Source organism: Medicago sativa, chromosome 4 (genome assembly GCF_051527215.1).
Source record: "Medicago sativa cultivar Bolivia chromosome 4, Bolivia_mono, whole genome shotgun sequence".
Taxonomy (NCBI): domain Eukaryota; kingdom Viridiplantae; phylum Streptophyta; class Magnoliopsida; order Fabales; family Fabaceae; genus Medicago; species Medicago sativa.
In genome coordinates, this window is record NC_140752.1 from 64,400,517 (window position 1) to 64,418,117 (window position 17,601).

A 17,601-nucleotide genomic window follows, 5' to 3' on the forward strand; every position below is an offset into this window, starting at 1 on the left:
TGAATAAAAAATATAGCATTAAAGCGAATGACATCTAATAACTAAAATTTAAGATAAAAAAAAAAATCAAACAAATGACATTCAAAAACTAACAAATTAGTTTATCATAATGTTAGGCCATCCAATAGAGCCTACATTAGGTTGGATAATCATGTTATGTTAATAGCAACCAAACAAGTTAGATTGACACTACGTCTTCACAAAAAAACTTAAGGCACTAGGTAAATGGGTCATCTCATTTCTATCTTGATCAAAATCTACTCTTTCATCCAATATGTAGAATGTTAACTCACACTTGAAAATGTTACCATATTTTAACCAACTGTGTGATTACATGTTTTCTTAATTATGTGACACAGTCATGGAAAGTAAAATAGAGACACAACATGTTCAAAAATTTGGGTTGATGATGATTTCGTGGATGTATGTTTATGTTCCTTTCTTTCACGAGAAGAGATAAAGAAAATTAAAAGAAACACAATGAATACGAAAAAGGACATTGGATATGAGAGAAGTAATAAGAGAAAAAAAATATGCAGTGTGTTTTGTCCATAAGAGAGTAGTGAATAATATGAGTTGTCGTTAATTTTATAGATTTGTTGAAGGAATTGAGGAATCTTGAGTAATTATTTTACCAACAAATTAGACTTAATTAAAAAAACTCAATATAATTTTAAAATGTTTAATAAGCATGTATTTTCTAAACTTAACATAACACATCTGCATTTTTCGATTGTTACATCCCACCAAATATCAAAATTAAAGGAATTTAAAATAATAGAGGTTGAATAAAAATATAGTATGAAAATGAATTTTAACATAAGAGAAATGATAAGGGAAAAAATTAAGGAGTGTGTGCTTTGTCTGTGAAAGTATACGGATTATATTGAGTTGTTGGGGGACTACCGGGGATCCAAAAACTAACAAAAAAATTCATCATAATTTTGGAACTACCAGGGAATCCTACACTGGGTATGATTCTCACAGTATACTAGAAACCACACGAGTGAGATTGATACCACATCCTTACAAAGTATCTTATAGCATCAAGTTTATGAGTCTTTTTACTGATACCTTCTTCGAAATCTACTATTCCATCCAATATAGAACTTTAAGGAATTAGCTAGGTATATGGGTATATCATTTAAATGTTCTTTAAAATTTACTCTTGCGTTCATGCAAAACTTTAACTCACAATTGACACATTAACATTTCTTCTTCAAGTATGAGACTTTTTGCATCTGTGATCTACCACCTTGAATCACTCTCGCTTTCCCCACAAAGTTGAATCAAATAGAGAAGAACCACACAAATAAGAATGCTACCACATTTTCACCCAATATTTTAAGACACTAAGTGTATGAATTTTTTCACTTATATGTTGTTCAACCTTCAATCCTCTACTCAATGATAGACTATAACTTACATTTGATACATCACAACATTATCTCCCTCAAATATGAAAAAATTCTAGCCCGTGCTTGACACGGGTATCCATACTAGTTTTCATTAAAATTATAAACTATAGACTCAAATCCAAAAATAACTCAGCTGTGTTCCTTCCTTCATTATTATCTTTTCCTTCTTTCTCACTTTTCTTCTTCTTCTCATCTCAAACACACACTTCCCCGAATCTCACAAAAATATCTAAATTCTCTTTTTCTTTCTTTATTAATATTCTTCTTCTCTTTTCAATTTTCCATCTTCATCTTCAACCATTCAATTTCATCCTTCATTCATAATTCATTCATCCAAATCCAAAAATCCCTTTTTGACTTTCTGGATCCAAAAATCCAACAAGACCCGAAAACTTTGCTACAGTTATATTATATACTTTTTTTTTAATTAATTACTATTTGTTGAAACAAACTGAATGGGTGAAGAGGTTCGAACAGACGAAGAACGTGTAACGGAGTGGGAAAAGGGTCTCCCTAACCTCCACGATCTCACTCCTCTTTCCATGGCTTTGATCCCACCGGAGCTCGCTTCCGCTTTCAGCATCTCCCCGGAGCCTCTCCGTACTCTCTTCGACGTCAACCGCGCCTCTCGCAACACACTCTCTCTTCTTCGAAGCAACTCCGGAACAATCACTCATCAAATCAATCAACCCGTGTCCAGCGAAGTAGAAGACGTTGAAGAAGACGAAGAACCCGAGCGAGATGGATCAGGTTCGGATTCAAGAAAACATAGGAAAATAGATTCTGTTACAGAAGAAGTGGAAGCTGAAGCAGATTCGGCTGTTAGAACAACGGAGACGATAAAAAGGCCGAGGTTGGTGTGGACCCCACAGCTACATAAAAGATTTGTGGATGTTGTTGCTCATCTTGGGATAAAGAACGCGGTTCCGAAAACGATTATGCAGTTGATGAATGTTGAAGGATTAACAAGAGAAAATGTTGCTAGTCATTTGCAGAAATATCGTCTTTATTTGAAGAGAATGCAAGGGCTGTCAAATGATGCACCTTCTTCTTCTGATCATCTTTTTGCTTCTACACCTGTGCCGCAGAGTTTGCATGAAACCGGTTCTGCTAATCATTCTCATTCACATTCAAATGCTAATCATTCGAATGGAGGGCATGGAAATGGACATGGAAATTCGCATTCTCATTCACATTCGCATCATTCTGTGACGATTCCTATGCCTTATCCACCACCACCTTCGAGTATGATGTCAATGCCGCCTATGATTGGTATGGGACATCATCCACATGGGCATATGGGGATGAGTTTGCCTCCTCCTTCGGGTGGTTCTAGCTCTTATCGCTCGCATCCATTTAATATGATGCATCATAGGGATTGGCCTCCGAATCCACATTCTCATCCTCATATGTCTTCCAATGATAGTAATAAATAAAAGGGGTTCTGCTCGTTTCTTCAGGTCAGCAATCACATGGTACCATCACTTTTCATTGTGCTTCCAAAGAATAGTTGGTGTTTCTTATTCTTTTGAACATAATTGGTGTATGTTTCAATTGACTTATTTGAGTGTAACTGCATATAATTACTTGTGAGACTGTTTGAGAGAGCTTATGAAAGCGTATGACATGTACATAGACTGTTTCAGCTTATTTTCTTAAGCTCTTATAGGTTATATAGAAAACAGTTTGACTTTATTTTATCTGTTGGCATAGAAATAGCTTATACATTAGCAATTATATCTCAAGCGCTTATGTATGGTATAAGCGCTTGGTTAAACTGTTTATTCAACATGACTTTATTTACTTAAGATTGAATTTTTGGGTTTTATGTAAGTTTGCAATGGTTTGGGTAACTAACTCACTCTTATACATACCTATTACTTAATTTCTGGTTATGTCAGTTGAGTAAACTGTGTTGTGCATTCAGTTGAAAACTTGAAACAGAGTTAGGTGAATGTTACCTTGTTTCTTTGTTCTGTTTTTTAGTACATAACATTGAGGTGCCCGATGATTATTTATGACCTATGAGATGAAAATTTAGCTCACACCCCGTAAGTTATTTCTATAACAAAACATAAAATCAAGTTAAATTATTTTCATGTAGGTTATAAGTTGTGTTCATAAGCTATTTTGTATAGTTTGTAGGTACAAACTGAAAACATCTTTTGGGCATGTCATTAGATGTTTTTATAAGCTATCCCAAACTGTCTCACAAGTACTTGTGTTAGTAGATAAGCTCAAATAAATCAATCCTAACAGAACTCACTCTCATACCCACCTATTACTTGATTGTAGACTAGACTTTTGTGCATTTAGTTGAAACAGAGTTAAGCGAATGTGTTTTTTAGTAAAGTTTATTAAATTACTATGTGGGTAGTGGGAATAACAATGAACTTGATTCTTTGTTCTGTTTTTTAGTGCATTACATTGAGGTACTAGATGATTATTTATGAGATCAAAATTTAATGTAAATGATTGGTGGGTCACTTTAATGCTGTCCTTACCCATTTCATTGTGCTGTCATCCGCATATGGTAAAGTTGTATTTATACATGTGATACAATATCAGATTTGGTCTTTGTTTATAGCGATTTTTTAGGATGGTCTTTGCTGTCTGATTTGGAAAATACATATTTCATTGGATTTTCTTGTGAATTGCGATACTTTTGTTTTGTTTGTTGGTGCTAACTGCTAAGAATGCATTTCTTCATTTGGATTTATATTATATTACCATTGCCCGGATTGATCAACACTCTCAGTTCTTGCAATTTATTGATTGTATATTTAATGAGGAAGTAGAACTTATATGCATTTTCTATGTGATGTCCTTTTTGTAGATTCAAATGTTTGATTGTTGGTAGTAGCTGAATCAAAATCCTCTACATTGCACAAACAAATTCTTGAGGAAGTATATGAAGATTCCACGGAGCTAAATTACAATTTGAATCAGAAGTATGTACTGTGTCACAGATTTACAAACTTCTTGGCACACATATCTAATTCCTGTCACGTAAATGTAGGCGGTGATTGTGAGTTAAGGCATGTTTCTTCTAGTCTACCTAAACAGATAGCTGATTCTAAAGTAAATTCTAAACTAGTTAGTTCTCTGATTCATAATCGTAAAGTGCTATTATACCGTGTAGTGCGTGTACTCCTGAAAGTGTTAACCTTCTTCTTCAGAACCATTGCTACATTGAATAAAAGAGAGACTGAAAAACAGTCAGCAGCCATTTGTAACCTGCTCTGTGGTATCAATGTTCCTGATTAGTATATCTTAATGTTCCTGATTAGTATTATTTTATTTGTCAGATAAGTTCCATTTTCTTATATTGGGTGTGTAGGACTAGGTTCTCATTTTAGAAATGTTACAATGAGAGTGGAAAGGGGATTTATATTTTGTAAGTAGAGGCACAAAACAAAACTTACACACGCACCCCAACCTTGAGAATTCTTGTTTTACCTGTGACCATTCATTATTCTAGGTTTTATCCCTTGATCAAAAGAACTAGGAGCTTGAACAAGATCTATAAAAGGGCAACCCGGTGCACTGAAGCTCCTGCATACGCAGGGTCCGGGAAGGGGTCCCACCATTTGGTGTATTGTACGCAGCCTTACCCTGTTTTTACACAAGAGGCTGTTTCCAGGACTTGAACCCGTGACCTTACCATTTGCGCCAAGGTTACCCCTCTTGAACAAGATCTATGCAGTTTGAAAATTTTGCTAATTTGTTTTTTTCTTGGTGGGTAGCATATTTATTTGTACTTTTTTTTTTTTAAGGAAAATATTTATTTGTACTTTATGAAGCCTTTCTTGTGGATAAGGCTTGTTTAAGCTTGTAAATATTTTATACTGATTTGCTAATTGGATGCGTGTTTGGTTCTATTGTTGGAACCAAAATTGATTTTAGAGGTTACAATTGGATGATTAGCTGGTACCTGTATTTTTTTTTCATTATAGAATTGAATATTGCACTAGATTTTATTGTTTTAACTCATTTTTATAGGAATGAATCCAAACATTAATTGCTTTAAATTTAACTCTTAATTAGTATCAATTCCCTCAAAAAAAAAATTGTTTAGAATCAAACATACAATACTAGCTTATCAGCTAGCTTATCAGCTAAAAGCCATCAGCTAGCTTATCAGCTAAAAGCCATCAGCTAGCTTATCAGCTATCAGCTAATTTTACCAAACAGAGCTAAAACAAAATTGAATGGACTAACAAAAAGAACCTATGAGATCACTCTTTTTTTCAATAGATAAAAGAATCGTGGAGGCCATGTAATCATCACCAAGGCGCAAATGCCTTGTCTGTTTGGTAAGCCATTAAAATGAGCTTTTAGCTTTTAGCATATAACCTCGTTTGACAAAAAAAGCTCTGTTTGGTAACACTTTTTTACAACGAGCTTATAGCTTATTTCAGGAGCTTATAAGCTATTTTTCAGAAGCTACTTCAAGTAGCGTTTGAGCTTATAGCTTTTAGCTTCTCATTATTTTTTCTAATTTTACCCTTATTATTTAATCTAAAATCTTGTTTTACCCTTTATAATTTCAAGTAAAATATATATGTTTTTAATGCAGGCAAATTTAAGAGCTACTTTTTTTTTTTTTCATTTTATATTCCTTTGAAGGCATTTAATTCATTAATTGTATATGGTTCGTTAATTTTTTTTTTGGTTCCGTTAAATTCTTTGCCTTTTATATTAAACTTGTCTCACGTCTAGTTTTAATTTTTTTTAAAGACTCACATTTAGTTTTATTGTTTCGTCTTTTTTTTTGTTTTGTTTACAAAGATGCAAATTTTTTATTGTTACGTCTAAACATTATAACATTATAATTTTTTTTATATTTTTTTGGTAACGTGTAAATTCATATAAAATTTATACTCCTATAAATTAATACTATTTAACGATTTGGTAACGTATGTTTTTTTTTTTTGTTTTATCCTTCGTTTTTTTAACAATTTTTTTAATCTTATGAATTGATTATTTTTTATTTTATTCTTAAAATAAATTCGTAAACTTTAGTTTTTTTATTAATGTATAATAATTGGAAACTGAATCGAAAGAAATTGAAAATAAATTTTTACCGAAAACAATAATTTAATAAAATACAAACATTTATTAAATTTAAAATATTTAAATTATCAAATATCTTAGTATAAATTCTAGGGTTAATTATGTTTCTAGTCCCTATAAAATAGCGACCTTGTAAGTTTAGTCCCTACTTAATTTTAATAGCATTTTTAGTCCCTATAAAAAAAAATTACTTATAATTTTAGTCCCTGCTAAAACAAAGTTTGATTAATTATCCTTAAACTCTTAAATTTTTGAACGATTTTTTTGAGACAAGATTAGAACACTATGAAAGGTTCGTTTACTAAAATTTAGAATTTTCTGACATGAAATGAATTAAATATGAATTTTTTAAAACGACAAAAGTTAAAGATAAAAAGTAATAAAATCTGGATGTAGAAATCAAATTTTGCGATAATTTTTTGCGGACGAACTTTTAGTAATGTTCTAAACATGTCTGCAAAAAATTGTTCAAAAATTTAAGAGTTTAAGCATAAATTAAACAAATTTGAATTGAGTAGGGACTAATACTCAGTGCAGAAAAACAAAATTAGGGACTAAAAATGCTATTAAAATTAAGTAGGGACCAAACTTACAAGGTCGCTATTTTATAGGGACTAGAAACATAATTAACCCTAAATTCTATATGAATTAATAATGTCCTTTTATGTAATTTTACATTTATCAGCTAGTTCAACCGCTATTTTACCAAACACTTCAACTAGCTTATCAGTCATCAATCATCAGCTAGCTTATCAGCTAAAAGCTATCAACTAGCTTATCAGCTAAAAGCTATCAGCTAGCTTATCAGCTATCCACTATTTTTACCAAACAAAGCCTTAGTGGATTAGGTTTCTTTGATAAAAATAGAGTAAAGTTTTCTGTACTCCGGCAAATTCTTTAAATAATGATTTTTTTTTGGTAGTGAAATAATGATTAAATAAGGGAATACATCTTCGAAGATGGGAACATCAAAATACATATATTTGGATTAGGGATGAGAAAACAAGTTGGACGCGTGAGGTGAGACCAGTTGGTCAGTCATGTGTAAACTGCTAAAAAAATGGGTCGGTAAAAAAAAAGTTTGGATCATTGGGTTTTATATTTCTCTGTCGTGCAGTAAGTGTGAGTCAGAAGTCACACATCAGTTAAAAAATGAAGATTGAACATTTTATAAGTAAAAGAGGATCCATAATCATTGTCTTAGGGTTTTGAATAAAAATGTGAAGTTTATCTCACTTATGTGGTTGCTCTTGTTTAATATGGGTGACCCTCGAGGCTTCTTCATGACTCAACACTTCTTTTTATTTACAAATTACAATTTTATTTTCTTATTTTCTCCTCCATAGCGTCGAGAGAAAAAGAAAAAAAAGTAATTTGCTTTAATCACTTTAGTTTAATGATTTTTAGTCTCAGGATTCTAATTTACTAACTTTTTATTTTAGATGTTTTGTTGACTTATTATAAGTTTTTAGACGATGAAACATGAGTGTTTAAACGATAATTTTTATAGTTTTAATGGACTCATTAGTTACATATTTTAGTTTTTTTTTTTAAAAAATTGAACAAGTTTCTTTGAATTGTCTTTATGTTTGTTTTTGTTTTCTTCCTACCTTTTTTACACACTTAAATTTGTTTTTGTAAATATTTTAATTAAGATATTTTTTAAAAATTTGAGTGGTTATAATGCAGAGTTACAGACACACGTGATTAGATATTCTTTAAGTCCAAATTGGGCATTGCAAACGAGTACTGAATTGTTGTCTACTTGTCTGATTCATGAATATGAAACAGTACATAAAAAATTGTTACTATAGGTTTTGCCATCCAATTCTTTATGAGGAAGCAAGCATAACCTCCAGCATAAACAATCATTCACCTACCTAATATATTATACATTATCAATCCAACTCAACCCTTGAAGTTTTCTAAGTTTCCCTTTCTTTATCCTTCTCTTGATCCGCTCAACCTTTCCCCATGTTCCAGCATCGGCATACAAGCTGGACAACAGAAGACGATTCCCAGCACTCTCGGGTTCTAACTCTGACAAATGCTTAGCAGCCACTTCTGCAAGCTCCACATGCCCATGATTTCTACAAGCAGCCAATAATGCACCCCACACAAACAAATCAGGTTTAACCGGCATTGACTTGATTATGCCATACGCTTCCTCTAGTTTTCCTGCTCGACCAAAAAGATCCACCATGCATGCATAATGCTCCAGTCGTGGCTCAATACAGTATTTCTCTTGCATAATCTTGAACAGCCTCTGCCCAAGTTCAATATCTCCAACATGACTACATGCTGTGAGAGCTGCCGTGAAAGTTAAATGATCTAGCTTGGCCCCCCCTTCCATTTCCATCTGATTGAAGAGCTCAATAGCTTCTTCACAACACCCATGATTTGCATAACCAAAAATCATAGAGTTCATTGTCACAGTGTTCTTCTCCGGCATCTTATAAAACAGTGTCCTGGCTTCCGAAATGAACCCACATTTTGCATACATATCAACCAAAGCACTCCTTACATACAAATCATCCTCCACACCAATCACCAAAGCATAACCATGAATCTCCTTCCCAAACCTCACTCTTACCTCAGTAGCACAAGCTGGCAGAAGCGCGCTGATCGTAGCTGAAGTTGGACAAAAACCACGACGCAGCATTTGCTTAAACGTATCAAAAGCTTCCTCATTACGAAAATTCTGCATAAAACCAGATAAAACAGAAGTCCATGACACCACATCAGGCTCAACACCATCTTCATTCATCAGCCTAAATATCTCAGACACCATTTCCCGGTCACATTTCTGAGCAAACCCAGATATCAAAGCATTCCAAGTCACCACATTTGGGTTCAAACCCATCAACTTCATATTCTCCACCAAACCCAACGCCTCATTCGGAAGCCCTTGTTGAGCATACCCAGAAACAACAGCATTCATTGCCACCAAATCCTTCACACCCATTCCATCAAACACCTTACGTGCATCCCTAACTTCACCACACTTAGAGTACATAACAATCAACGCACTCGAAACAAAAGCATCAATCTCAAACGAACACTTCAAAACCAAACAATGCACTTGCTCTCCGTAAATTCTATCACCAACATGGCCACAAGCTTTAAGAACACTAGGAATGACGAATACGCTATTGGACTTTTGGCCATTGAGACTTTGCATTTCAGAGAAAATCTCGAGAGCGTGATCATGGAAGCCACAGCGAGCACATGTGGCAATGAGGGCAATCCAACGGTGAATATTTGTTTGGGGAATTTTGTCGAACAGTTTACGTGCAATGGAGAGTTGGCCACAGGTTGTGTATAAGGTAATGAGGTTGGATGCTATGAGGTTGAAACGCGCGTAACCGTTGGTTGTTAGAAGCGCATGAAGCTTCTTTCCTTGATGTAATGATCGTGAGCGAATGTATGTTTCGATGAGTTTTGTGTAGGATTCGGGTTCTGATCGGAGAAAACGGTGGTTGAAGATGGCATTTTTTATGGGAATTCTGAGGGATGGTGAAGTTCTTACAAGAGCATGCATAGTAGGCACTAAGCCACTGAGAGCATTACGAGCGCCAAATTATCTGTTCAAAATAAAAGGCATTAGCTATGTTTGAATAATGGAAAATGTTTTATGAGCATCTCATTCCGGACATTGATGTGATAGATGTAATAAATTGATTGTGTTCAGAATAGAATGATAGAGATAAAATGAGGTGTTGAATATCATATTGATGTAGGCACCTTGAGAGAGATAAAGAGTTATGAGATAAATGTAATGTTGTGTATCAAGTGTAAGTTATAAGTCTCATATTGTTTAGAAAAGTAGAGATTTAACACATTATAAGTGAGAAGATCCATAAACTCAATATCTTGTGGTTTTGAGTAAAAATATGGTGTCAATCTCAATTGTATGGTTGCTCTGAATTCAATATAAATGATATCTCGAACTCCCATAATAACCCAACATTTAATAGGATAAAATGAGATGTTCAATGAGTGTTGGAAAGTATGGGATGTACATGTATCATTGTTAAATAAAAATTGATTTAGAATAGATTTCTACTAAATAATAAATGTAAAGTGTTTTATGTTTTTTTTTTAATGACAAATGATAGTATGTTGATTGTTATGTTGGTATTTTCGAGCCTTAGGATGGTGAATTCTTTGACTTCTTTAATTCCTTAGGGCAATCACCTTGGATCTTGATTATATCAAACTTTTATAAACATATGGATTTGAGAATGGTAGTATGAATGTTTTCAGTTAAGAATGTTGAGGAAACAAATTTCTTTTTTAAAAAGTTCAAGAAATAAGTTTAGTTCAAAAACTACAAATTATAAACATGTCAAGATTAATTCTATACTATTAGTATCAATTTTGCCTCTTCTAAGTGTAAAGCCAAACATTTGCATTGTGTTGGTTGTGATGTATAGATGTGATGGCAGCTAGGTAATTGGCTTCAGTGGTTACTTGGGAGTCTCTAACATGGCCATAGATTTTGAGACTATTGTTGTTCTTATTTATAAATTATAAGGCTCATAACAACTTTCATTTTATGCTATAGCCTTCATTCAAGACTTGTTGAGGTTGGATTGGGAAGTGAATCTATCTAATGATTTGAAGATTTTTTCTTAAAGGAGCTGCACCCTCTTGTTTAATTGTCTTTGCATTCTTAACCTCCTTCCAGTGCTTCTAGTCTACTAGGAATTCCCGCGATACTCAAATTGGATGAACCAAGGAAGAGTTGGGAGATTAAGGTTTACAGAAGATTGCTTTCAATCAAAAGAACTCAACTGCAAATAAGGAAAGCTTGTAGGCTGAATAAAGGTTTTGTTTTATTTATTTTTCATAGAAGAAAGGTATTTAGGCTGCAAAGGAGTTTCAAATTCCAGTGAAATTAACAAGTGGTTGAACTTAAATAGTTAATGAACTTAAATTTAAGCGGAATCAATCAAGAAGAGTCAAATTCGATCTCTATCTAAAATAATTGCTGACCAAATATACTTGTGCCACCACCAAATCAAGACCAAAAAAAAAAAAAATCGAGTGGAATTCTAAATGACAAATGTAACCAGAAAAATAGAATGAGTCAAAATACATTTGACAGAATTTTTCATCAACTAACGGAATCAATACTTGCAAGCAATCCTACAATCCTCATCACAAAGGGAAAAACAAAAAATCAAAATACATAAGAAATCACGTTTCCATTCTCATGAATTGGACATTAGATATAAGCCGCAAAAGTTATCAATAGTAGACCGCAGGATAATCTAAAATCTTAATATTTTCATTGAACCCTACACCAATTTTGAGAGTAACCTATAGAAAACCAACCCCAGTAGCAGCAGGGAGTTCACTAAAACCAATTTCTACAAGATTCAAACACCTATGGCTGAAATATTTCTTCCGCGGTAGAAAAGAACCAAACATACACTACGACTCATGTGCACCTCAAAATCTTTCTCCAAATCGGAAAAATATTGCACCTGTTCCTGAGTTATGATCAACCGCATATTCCGCTCTCACTAAACCAAGCTTCATACCAGCACCATAAGAGGACCCCTGACCCATTCTCCTATAGACTTCTGTCGGATTTCCTTTGACATCTTTTGAACTTCCTAGATCGGTGCCATGTTCTGCAAAGGCATACACGTGTGTACCTTTAATAGGTATACGTACCTCAGCTGCCAGCTGTAGGAAGAACAAGAAATTAGATAGTAGTTTGCTAGATAATGTATAGAATGGGAGGATTAAAACTGCTATTCTATCTCCATTGACAATCATAAGATGTACACAATCATTATTACCTCGAGGATGTTTCTGGCTGCTCCAATCTCACCCATGTTGTAACCCCTTACAGAATAGGGACCCCCAAGAGTAAAAGCATCATAACTTGGAAGATCACCTACACAACCACCATAGTGACCATGGAGGACAAGCACTGGTGGTGGTGGTTTACCAGCACCTTCCTCCACAGACTTCAACTGGAGAAACTGAGTCAAAGTTAATTGGTGACGGTTAAAGAATGGGAAATTGCTGCCAACACCAAGGCCTTGATCTACCTGCAGTTTTGATAGAGAGATAGTGGTGTCAGCACAGAACATAGCATAGCAAAAATCAAGATCGCAAATTTATAAAATTTCAATCTCCCGTGTCCTTAAAGTTACAGTAAAATAGTGTTTGATTAGAGTGACATGAATGTGAGGGGAGGTACTTTTAATGAATTTGTTTAGCCGACCCCACTTAGTGGGATAAGGCTTGGTTGTTGTTGGTTGTTGTTGTTAACAATTTGGAGGGAAGGCAACTAGAAGGGAGCAAAACTCATCCTCATCTACTTTGGCTGCAAACACCCACTATAAAAAATCACAATCATGTGAAATTCTAGTCCAATGTATCTTAGGCCCACCAAAAATTAGAAGAATGAGGCATTCATCAAACAGGACTAAATTTAGGTTAAAAAAAATATTGAAATTAGAAGTCTTAGAATATGGACTTGGGGCTTAACTCGTCCCCGCAGAACCAGCTTATCAGCTCGGGACTGACAAAGTCTATAAGATGCACTACCTACCTAGTGCCGTATATTTAGGGCCTGTTTGCAGAAACAGCTTACTTGCAGCTTATATCACCAGCATTTATCATGATAGCGCTTATGTATGAGCTTACATAAGCTATTTCTGTGGCAAATGGTAAAATAAAATTGTTTTTTTTTTTATAGGCTATAAAATGTTTTCACAAGCTATCTTGGAGAGCTTATGAAAATAAGTTGAAAAAATCTTATGAAAAATGTCATAAGCTATTTTTAAAAGTTCTCTCAAACAGTCTCACAAAACTTATGCCAGTAGATAAACTCTAATAAGCCAATCCAAACAGGCCCTTAGTCAATGTAGGAAAACAACACCCCCCTTACACTTATGACAAGACATTTGAAACGTCGGCTGATGCGGTGGAATAACAGGGCCATGTGAAAAAAAAATCTGCAACTCTGATTTATTTTAACAATATAAAATAGATATTATCGAAAGGATTTTGAAAATATTTGGGAGGTCATGGATATCTCCATAAAAAATGAGGCTTAAACCCCTGCTTGATGCATCCTTTTGTTTTCTTCCCCCACTTTAGTCTAGATTTAAATTCTAACCAAAAATGGAAGTGGTGCAAGCATCTACCAACTATGGTTCTCTTATTAGAAACAAAATTAACATTTTGGGACCATATCAACAGCAATAATTATAGGATGATAGTCACCTGGAACATGTTCCTGCTTCCAACTATAGCTCCGTTCACAAACCTTGTGTTATCCCTTGTAATATTAGCTTGTAAAAATGCCATCTTATCGATACCAGTACCACTGAGGGTTGTTGGAGGTCCATCTGCACTAATTCCTCCATTAGGCAATACTCTTTGACCATTGGAACAGATATGATTGGTTTCATCACGTGTTATTATCTCTTCCATTACTAATCCATAAGTGAATTTACTCTGACGAGAAAAATTCTGCTCGGAAAACAAGAATTGCAAGTTAAAAAGAAAGCTACGAACAGCCCAAATAGCCAAGTCAAGAAGAAACTAATGTAAAATAACCAGTAAAATTACCTCAGTGATATTGGCTTTTACACCAGCACGGTCAACCCATATGGAGGGCACTTCATCCACCCCCGGCCCACCAGTGAATACTGGACTCAGCTTTCGGCTGTTGAAGCAGCTTACACGGAGAGTTCGGTTGCGTGGATCATTTACACCATCCAAATACGGATGTGCATACTCCATTTTAAATGCAAGATCATCCTACAGCAGTACATAAAGCACAGTTAACCAAATCATCAATGCCTATGCCTGCATAGATGAGAAACTAAAGAACAAGTATAATAAAATGGGAAAAAGACTCAATGGACTAGTATCAGAGTACCTGAGGATTCAAGAAGTTGCTAGTTGTCACTGAACCAGTAAGAGATCTATTCAATCCTTGCAGATTCCTATGTTCAAATGTAATAGTCCCTCCTGGCTGAAGCGAAGCCTGCAGAAACATCAAACAGAAAACAAACACATAAATCGGACAGTTAAATATCAGCATTCAACAAACAAAAAGACATTCAATTCGCCGCAAATACCAAAGTTGGACGCCCTCCTCGCCCAGGAACAATACTCCACTCAGTACTAACTTCAGCCGATTTCTGCTCCAACTCTTTAAGCTTAATCTCAACAATTATGCTTCCCTCATTCTTCTCATCAGGCCGCGGATTCACTTCAATGTTGGAAAACAAAGCAAGGGAGTTTATGTTCCTCAAAGCTTGTTTCCCAGCTTCAATGTTAAAAGTATGACCCGGAAGAAGCTGTTTTGTCAAACCAACACAAACAAACATTCACCAAATCAAAAAACAATAACCATAACCAAACACACAAACAAGCACATTAACAAACATACACACCTGTTTTGGAAGTTCTCTTTGAACAACAGGATTTTCAGTATTCCCTTCAACAACATTACCAAGCTTATCCAAAAATTGAATATTCAACTGAGTAATATCCCCTTCAACAACCTCACAAACAACCTCGCGCGTATTCAGATTGCCAAAATTAACAACCTGAGCACAAGCATACCCTTCATCATGATACCATTTCTGAACCCTATCCCTAATCTTCTGCAACAACCTAGCACTAACCCTCCCTTGCTTACTCAACATCCCCTTAATCTCTTTATAAACCTCAGGAGCCAAAAGACAAGGCCTAGAAGTATCAATCCTCCTCTTATACTCCCTCTCTTGTCTCCTAAAAAACTCCATTTTCTCCTTTTCACTCATATCAGGATCCATTTCAACCGGTTTCGACTGACCCATCAACCCTACATTGATACATCTAAACCTATCAGCTTTCTCCCACATACTCTCCGCGAACGAAATCGTCAACGCTAATGTTCCATCAGCATTGGTTTTCCCTTCCATATCAACCTTCTCAAACATTCCACATGTAGCTAAACTTTCTAGCTCCTTCTGAAGCTGAGCGCGTGTGTATACACCACCTGGTTTTAGGGATACCATGTCTAAAAATGAATCTTCTGTTCCGATTTTCGTCTTGGTGTTTCGATCGAGGAAAATTATATCTGAGATTTTGTATTTCTTGAATCCGCTAAGTTTGTTTGGTAGAACGGTTATGTTAGCTGGAAGCTCGTGTGAATCCCAATCTTGTGATTTTGGTTCGTCGGCGAACGCGGTTGCTGGTGAGAGAATTCTTGACCAGAAATCACCTCCTTCACCGCCGTTGTTAAACCAACCACCACCTCCACCACCGGAGGAAGATCCTCCACCTCCACCTCCGCCGCCACCTCCGGAGAAATTGAAATCGGGGAGGGAGTCGGTGAGGAAGAGAGCAGAGGCAACGGAGGAGATAGCGACGGTGGCGGTGAGGGTTTTTTTGAAAAGGGAGGAGGAATCATTGTTGTTGTTGTTATTATCGTCGGAAGAGGAAAGTTGACATTTGACGGAGGAAGGACGAGAGATGTGGTGGCTGTTACGGCGGTGAGGAGGAGGAGGGGTTGAAATGGTGGTTAAGCGATTGGAGGCGAAGAAGGAAGAAGAAGAAGACATGGTTGAGTTGAGATGAGGTGGTGGTTGTAGAGGGTAGTGTGAAGAAAAAGAAGAAGAAAATTGAAGGATAAACCACACCACACTACACTGGGGTTTGGGTTTGGGTTTTGTTTTGTTTTGCTTTGCTTCTATTTTTACCAAATTACTTACTGCAACAAATCCAAAATAGTACAGTAATCACATGCAGTAATTACGGATGAAGATGCTGTCTTGTATTCAAAAGGATCTGAATCCGTTATAAATGGATTAATGGTGTGTACCAGAGCTTTTTAATGTTAATAATATCCTAATCAAACCTTTTTTTGTTTTCTTTTTGAACAAGCCACAAACCTTTTTTTGTTGACAATAATATCCTAATCAAAGTAAAACAGTAATAATGTGCTAAAAGAGAATATTATTTTTTTTACAAATAGTCATTTTCGTCGACTGTGGAACAAACGGTAACAATAATTTTAGGGGTTTTCGCGATGCAGTTTGGTTCGATTTTGAAGTTAAAAGTTATTTGAACCGCAAGATAAAAAAAAAACATGCGGTTTGGTTTGGTTCGGTTGGCTTTTAAAATGTAAACCGAACCAAACTAAACCAAATCAATGTGGTTTGGGTTGGTTTAGTTATTGCAGTTTTTTGTGAGACAGTACAATTTTTTGTTTTTAACATTAAAATCAAGTTAAAAGTTAAAAATAAATTACAATTTTATTTTCATTCTCCCATCAACAAAGACCAAATTAAAAACATGAACCAAAAAACAATTATCTTCAGTAAAAAATGCAAAAGTCTAAGATTTTATTATTCTCTAAAACTTCACATTGAGTTTCTATTTAAGATATACCTAACATAAACATATATGCAAAAGTGCAAATATAATTAAATTAAAGCACATAAATTAAACATGTCATTCTATAAAATTTCTCGCTGGATTTCAATGAGTACTAGGTTTGTGGCCTAAGTTTAATCAGTGTTTTCTTGTGTTGCGGTTTGGTTTCGTTCGGTTGCTAAAATAAAAATCGCAAACCAAACCAAATCATGCGGTTGAGTACAAATATGATCTGAATACATCCGAACCAAATGCGGTTTTAGCGGTTTTTGGTTTGAGTTGGTTTGGTTTACGGTTTTTCTATTGGGTTGGTTCGGTTTTGAACACCCCTACAATAATCCTTTAATATATCAACATTCTAACATAGTTTCTAATTGTACATTACGTTAATTAAGATAATCTCGAACGTTAAAATGTTCGGTTAATATTGTTATATCAGTCTCTTAATATTTTTACGTACTATCATAAGTCATAACAATTTCTATAAGTTCTTACTTTCGATCATATCCATATAAGAAAATAGTTATTATCAATGTTGAATGGTTATTTTAACAACATGACTAGTTAAAGGACTACACGATCATAGACTATTTTAGAATTTTAATACATTAAGGGACTATTGTACCTACTCGTTACACAGTCATAAACGAAAATGATTATTTGTCTTTTTTTTTAAGGTTTAGTTTAATTGACAATGCTGATAGTA

The 17,601-nt window shown here is 34.8% G+C and overlaps 3 protein-coding genes across 4 annotated transcripts; 1 reads left to right on the forward strand and 2 right to left on the reverse strand.

Moving 5' to 3' along the window:
• Positions 1 to 1,544: 1,544 nt before the first annotated feature.
• LOC146930699 (transcription factor PCL1-like) lies at positions 1,545 to 4,654 on the forward strand. Of its 2 annotated transcripts, none has more exons than XM_085702163.1 (2): positions 1,545 to 2,893; positions 4,255 to 4,654. In XM_085702163.1, exon 1 carries the CDS (start codon positions 1,874 to 1,876, stop codon positions 2,852 to 2,854), a length of 981 nt encoding a protein of 326 aa, XP_085558289.1. In that variant the 5' UTR covers positions 1,545 to 1,873; the 3' UTR covers positions 2,855 to 2,893; positions 4,255 to 4,654. The 2 variants fall into 2 exon arrangements, with proteins under 2 accessions (XP_085558289.1, XP_085558288.1); XM_085702162.1 differs by having other exon boundaries at positions 1,545 to 2,878.
• Positions 4,655 to 8,211: 3,557 nt separating this feature from the next.
• Positions 8,212 to 10,277, reverse strand: LOC146930700 (Tetratricopeptide repeat (TPR)-like superfamily protein). The gene has a single exon (XM_085702169.1). The coding sequence runs from the start codon at positions 10,033 to 10,035 to the stop codon at positions 8,383 to 8,385; it is 1,653 nt and encodes a 550-aa protein (XP_085558295.1). The 5' UTR covers positions 10,036 to 10,277; the 3' UTR covers positions 8,212 to 8,382.
• Positions 10,278 to 11,577: 1,300 nt separating this feature from the next.
• TOC75-III (translocon at the outer envelope membrane of chloroplasts 75-III) lies at positions 11,578 to 16,167 on the reverse strand. Its single transcript, XM_085702164.1, has 7 exons — positions 14,927 to 16,167; positions 14,609 to 14,830; positions 14,407 to 14,514; positions 14,094 to 14,285; positions 13,746 to 13,994; positions 12,308 to 12,562; positions 11,578 to 12,191 (listed from the first exon to the last, which is right to left on the reverse strand). The coding sequence occupies exons 1-7, from the start codon at positions 16,079 to 16,081 to the stop codon at positions 11,952 to 11,954; spliced, it is 2,421 nt and encodes an 806-aa protein (XP_085558290.1). The 5' UTR covers positions 16,082 to 16,167; the 3' UTR covers positions 11,578 to 11,951.
• Between the last annotated feature and the right edge of the window lie 1,434 nt (positions 16,168 to 17,601).